Source organism: Vigna umbellata, chromosome 10, assembly GCF_029865625.1.
Source record: "Vigna umbellata cultivar VRB3 chromosome 10, Vumbellata_1.0, whole genome shotgun sequence".
Classification (NCBI taxonomy): Eukaryota; Viridiplantae; Streptophyta; class Magnoliopsida; order Fabales; family Fabaceae; genus Vigna; species Vigna umbellata.
Genome location: NC_142174.1, coordinates 2,549,140 through 2,554,459, shown reverse-complemented (window position 1 = coordinate 2,554,459; position 5,320 = coordinate 2,549,140). Strand labels below are relative to the sequence as shown.

The window sequence follows — 5,320 nt, the reverse complement described above, 5'->3', positions numbered from 1 at the left end:
AGAGAAGCTCGGTGTGAAGATGCAGGGAAGGACTGACACGTTTCAGAAAAAATGATGTGCCACACCGTTAGCCACCTAAGAAAAAAATTAACGCACGAAAATTAAAATCGCTTGATAGTTAAGGGACTAAAAACATATTTAACTCTTTTTCTTAACATAATTATGTTCTAATTGTCATTTTTTTCACATCCGATCAGTCTCCAACAATCGGCACCGATCACACTTACCCAATCTCTCTAATCCATATTTTTCATAATTTCATACGCAATACGTATAGTTAAAGCACTAAAATGTTATATCTTTTTAATACGATTCTTTGTTTTATAATATTATTTCACTAACTATTATTTATCGATATCAATTATTACTATAATTTGTCTCTTCTCAAACAAAATTATTTCAGTTAGGATCTTGATATTGATATTTGTTCTTATAATTAGCTTTTATCAGCAAATAATTTTTTTTTATTATATGAGATATCTTAAATAATCTTAATGTTTTTTAATAAAAGCGGAGAAGGAACATCCAAATGTGTCGGAATAAAACTCTATCAGGACACAGTCATCCACTATTGAGGTATTACATTTATTTAAATAATAATTATGATAAATGTTAAATTAACTAAATTTAAACTTTTATATTGTTACGGAAGTATTAGAAATACTTAATTATTAAATTTTGATTGATAATTTTTATTTGATAAATATATTAAACATATGGTTTGTCCAAAATTTTAGACACTAAAGCACTTAAATATATAAATACGATATTACAAAAATTGAAATATGTATTTTTAAAAGGTATGAAACTGGATAAAGTATTTCTTTCTAAAACCGCAGATAAAGGAACGCGCAGAATATTTTGTACCCAGAAATAGTATACATCCTAAACGTTGACCAAACTGCAGAAAAATTCATAGCTTTATAATCGTATAATTTGATTGTGTTTGGATTTTTTTTTTTTTTTAGAAAAGTCAGGTTAAATTTAATAAAAGTTGAAAAATGTAATTTGTTGTAGTTTTTAGAGCTGAAGTTTAGAAGAAATTTTACTTCCAACTTAAGTAACTAAATTGGAGTGTTTCAACGCAAGTAGGAAAAAAAGCATTAATGAGTTAAAAGCTACGTGGAAACGTCAAACATTGCATGATTACTATTCAATTAGTTGTAGTCAGAAGCGCGTTTGTCTTGAACAATCCTTCAAAATCGCCTTATACAAAACCATCTCTTCTACGCCACCAAAACGCTCTCTCACTTCACATATTTGCTTATCAAAACTCCCTCGCCCACGCGCCTGAGACATGGCTGATATACAGCCGCCGCCGAACACCGCCGCAGCAAACGTCGCCGCTTCCGTTCCTTCAAAGGAGCATCTCCGCACAAGATGCTGCTACTGTCTCTGCAAAACCTTGTGGATCTTACTGGTCCTCGTTATCGTCCTCGTCATGCTCGTGATTTTGGTTTTCTACATCATCATCACACCCCGCTCCTTCAGATTCCACGTCACTGACACTACCCTCACACAATTCGATTACGCTGCCAACTCCACCCTTCGCTACAACCTCGTACTCAACATCACAGCAAGCAACCCTAACAAGAAGCTCAAGATCTACTACGACGTCGTTCAGGCCAACGCGTTCTACGGCGGCGTTAGGTTTTCCACCACCGACATCAACATGCCTTGGAATTCCTACCTTCAGGACAAGAAGGGCACCAACCTTTTCAGCGCCGTTTTCTCGGGACAACATGTGATGGTGTTCGATCGAAACCAGGTTTCTGACTTCCATGAAGATACCAATGATGGGGTGTTCCCTATAGATGTTATGATTCGTTTCACCATTAGGTTCAGGCTTGAAGCTTTTCAGTTTGGGTATTACTATCCTAGAGGCATGTGTGAACTCAAAGTTCCTTTGACTTCTAAGGGGGAAAAGGTGGTTCCGTTTAAGGTCACCAAGTGTCGAATTGATTTCTGAATCCAGCCAACGTTGTTCGTATCCACACGCACGTTTCGATCTTGTTTTCTGAATTCCAGGTTGTGATATTCCTTTATTTTATAGGTAGATGTCATTGTAAGAGAACGACGAAAAATTATTGAATTTAAGTGAGTTTGACAACATAGTATATAAAATCAAGTTGTTAAAGTCAATCATAAAAATAATTTGTCAAGAGTTAGTAATGTGTACCAACAAAGTAACATGTAATACAACATTATTATAACTCTTTATTAGGAGGAACAACATTAACGGATTGGATAAATTCTAATTACAATTTTACCCTCTCTTTTTTTTAATTTTACCCTTTTAATTACTATTTTTAAAATTTAAATAATTAGCTATAACAATACATAAGTTATGGGTAAATATAACTTAATAAATATAAATTTACTTTATATATTAACTTAATAACATTGTAATATTATTTCTTACTAATACAATATTATATATATTTTAAAAATGTATACATACTAAAAATCACGTCTTAAAATGAGAGTTGAGTCAGGCACGGATAGTGCCACCCATCACCTGATCTATATCAACAAAATTCATTCTATGTATGCTCCGTTACTCATTAAATACTCGTTAAAAAATTGTGTGAATATTTTAAAACTCACATGTATAAGTGAAAACATGTGGATATTTAAAAAAAAAAAGACATTTTATAAATTTTTAAAATAAAATATAAATAATATTATAAAAAAATATAAAATATAAAATTAAATAAATTAATTATAAATTAAAACTTAATTTTGATTAAATTTAACCTAATAAAATATAAATTTAATTTAATTTTAATTAAATTTAAATTAATAAAATATAAATTAAATTTTAATTTTAATCTTTTTGCAAATAGTGAACTCGAAGATACAAATACTCGCATCCGACCTACTCCTCCAAATATAGATACAGCTTTGAGTTATGACAATATTATTGATCAATTCCATAATAAGTACTCTTTTATCTACTCCAGCTCCACCGAAAAATCCTATTTTTCTTCACGACGATGATAAGGAGCGAAAAGATCTACCTTTTATTTATGTTTCAACAATAGATAATTTTGTATCTAATTATATAAAGCTAGGCACAGATCTATGAGTGAGAGATGTTGTACAACTATCTGCAGGACCTAAATTATCAATCAGCTTTCCAAGCACGTTGAAAATTCATCCTAGAGTTACTCCGCCTACTGGAACACTTAGAGGAGTTCCTCTATGAATAACTTTCATTCCTCTCTTTAGACCATCTCTAACACTCATAGCTACAGCTCTAACTAGATTATTTTCTAATAATTGTTGCACTTCACAAGTCACATTAATTTGTTGACCAACAGTATCTCAACCCGTAACTAAACATATATTAAAATATCTGTTACCTACTATCCGTTCGTAATATAAATACCATAGCTATAAACTATTCATTTTCAAATTTTATCTACAAATACCGAGAGATACATATATTTTTGTGATCTAATAACATTTATGTTTACACTAATAACATTTATGTTTACACTAGTAATAATTATTATAATATTTTACTTTATATTATTTTCATCTATTGAATCATCTTTTTATTTATAATATTTTCAAATCATTCACAATCACTCAAACTTTATTTTCAAATATCTTGAATTTGATCAACAAAATACTCTACAATCTCCTTTTTTTATCTCATCAAATTTTATCTATTATTTTTTTCTCAAACTCATCTTCATGTAAACAAAGCATACAAAAAGTTAAATGATAAAAGTTATAGAAGTGTAAAAAATAGTAGTAAAAGATGCATAATTATGAAGAAGAAAGTTAGAAAACAAAAAGAATAATTCAAAACATGATGACTGAAACAATAGGCGCACAGATTAGACTCAAAAGCGCGTTTGTCTTACATACTATTCAACTTCTTATCCAATACATATACCTCTCTACACGCCCCCAAAAAAAGGCACTTAACTTCACGTCACCCTTCTTCTTTCACTCCACGACATGGCCGAAACACAACCTCAACCGAACATCCCCGCAACCAACGACGTCGTATCGGCTCCTACAAAGGAGCACCTCGGAACAAGATGCGGCTATTGTCTCTGCAAAACCTTCTGGATTTTTCTGGTCCTCGTTATCATTCTCGTTATGCTTGTGATTTTGGTCTTATACATCATCATCACACCCCGCTCCTTCAGATTCCACGTCACCGACGCCAAGCTCACGCAATTCGACTACGCCGCCAACACATCCACCCTCAACTACAACCTCATACTCAACATCACAGCACGCAACCCGAACAAGAAGCTCAAGATCTACTACGACATCGTTCGGGCCAACGCGCTCTACGACGGCGTTAGGTTTTCCACCACCGACGTCAACATGCCCTGGAATTCCTACCTTCAGGACAAGAAGGGCACCAACCTTTTCAGCGCCGTTTTCTCGGGACAACATGTGATGGTGTTCGATCGAAACCAGGTTTCTGACTTCCATGAAGATACCAATGATGGGGTGTTCCCTATTGATATAAAAATCAAGTTTCGTATCAGGTTCAGGCTTGGGGATTATATTTCTGGGCACTTCAATGCCAGAGCCACGTGCGAGCTCAACGTTCCTTTCACTGATTCCAATGGGAAAACGGTGGCTGCGACTGCGTTTGACTCGACCAAGTGCCAAGTCGATTTCTGAATCCTTGCTTGTGGCTGCGTTGTTCATAATGCACTATTTTCTAATTTCCTCACTCGTGAATGAAAAATTGTGTTCATTACTTCACGTTTTTCTAATAGATTTCTTTTGAAGATATACAGTTTTACAATGTATGATTTTGGAAGAAGTTGAGACGTTAGCAATATATTTTCCAACATATTCATTTTATTCGTAGTTTAATAATGTTACTCAATTATTTATGAAAATTTCAAAAATAAAAGTAGTGGTAGATGAGATGGGCTTGTTTGGTATGTGCTTCAGGGGGTGTTGCTCCTTCCACCACCACACCTTTCTCTCTCCACCTCCCCAATTTATTTTAATTCCAATTATATTCTCAGATTAAAATTTTTTACTTTTATTATTTTAATTTATTTCAAACCTAGTTCTCCTACTTTACTCCTACACCCAATCTTTCCATCTCTCATTTTTGTTTAATAATTTGTCTTTCGTTTTACTCTGCAATCCAATTTGTCTCCTCCGTTTCACTTCTCCTCCTCCGTTTCTTTCTTCTTCATTTTCCTTACATTATTAAAATACATTAAAAATATATTCAAAAATAATAAATCAAAACATTTAAATTAAATTATTAAAATATTTCCAAAATAAAGAATAAACTAATAAAAGAAACCCTAAAATAAAAAACGTA

At 32.7% G+C, this 5,320-nt stretch overlaps 1 protein-coding gene and 1 pseudogene across 1 annotated transcript; both read left to right on the top strand.

Moving 5' to 3' along the window:
• The first annotated feature begins 1,106 nt into the window (after positions 1-1,106).
• On the top strand, positions 1,107-2,142 carry LOC148191619 (NDR1/HIN1-like protein 3). The gene has a single exon (XM_088101011.1). It carries the CDS (start codon positions 1,298-1,300, stop codon positions 1,967-1,969), a length of 672 nt encoding a protein of 223 aa, XP_087957137.1. The 5' UTR covers positions 1,107-1,297; the 3' UTR covers positions 1,970-2,142.
• A 1,773-nt stretch (positions 2,143-3,915) lies between these two features.
• Positions 3,916-4,859, top strand: LOC124836176 (NDR1/HIN1-like protein 10 pseudogene; annotated as a pseudogene).
• The last annotated feature ends 461 nt before the right edge of the window (positions 4,860-5,320 follow it).

Bases quoted from the DNA above. Each gene is read 5' to 3' on its own strand.
- LOC148191619 (XM_088101011.1), top strand. From the start codon at position 1,298: ATGGCTGATATACAGCCGCCGCCGAACACCGCCGCAGCAAACGTCGCC.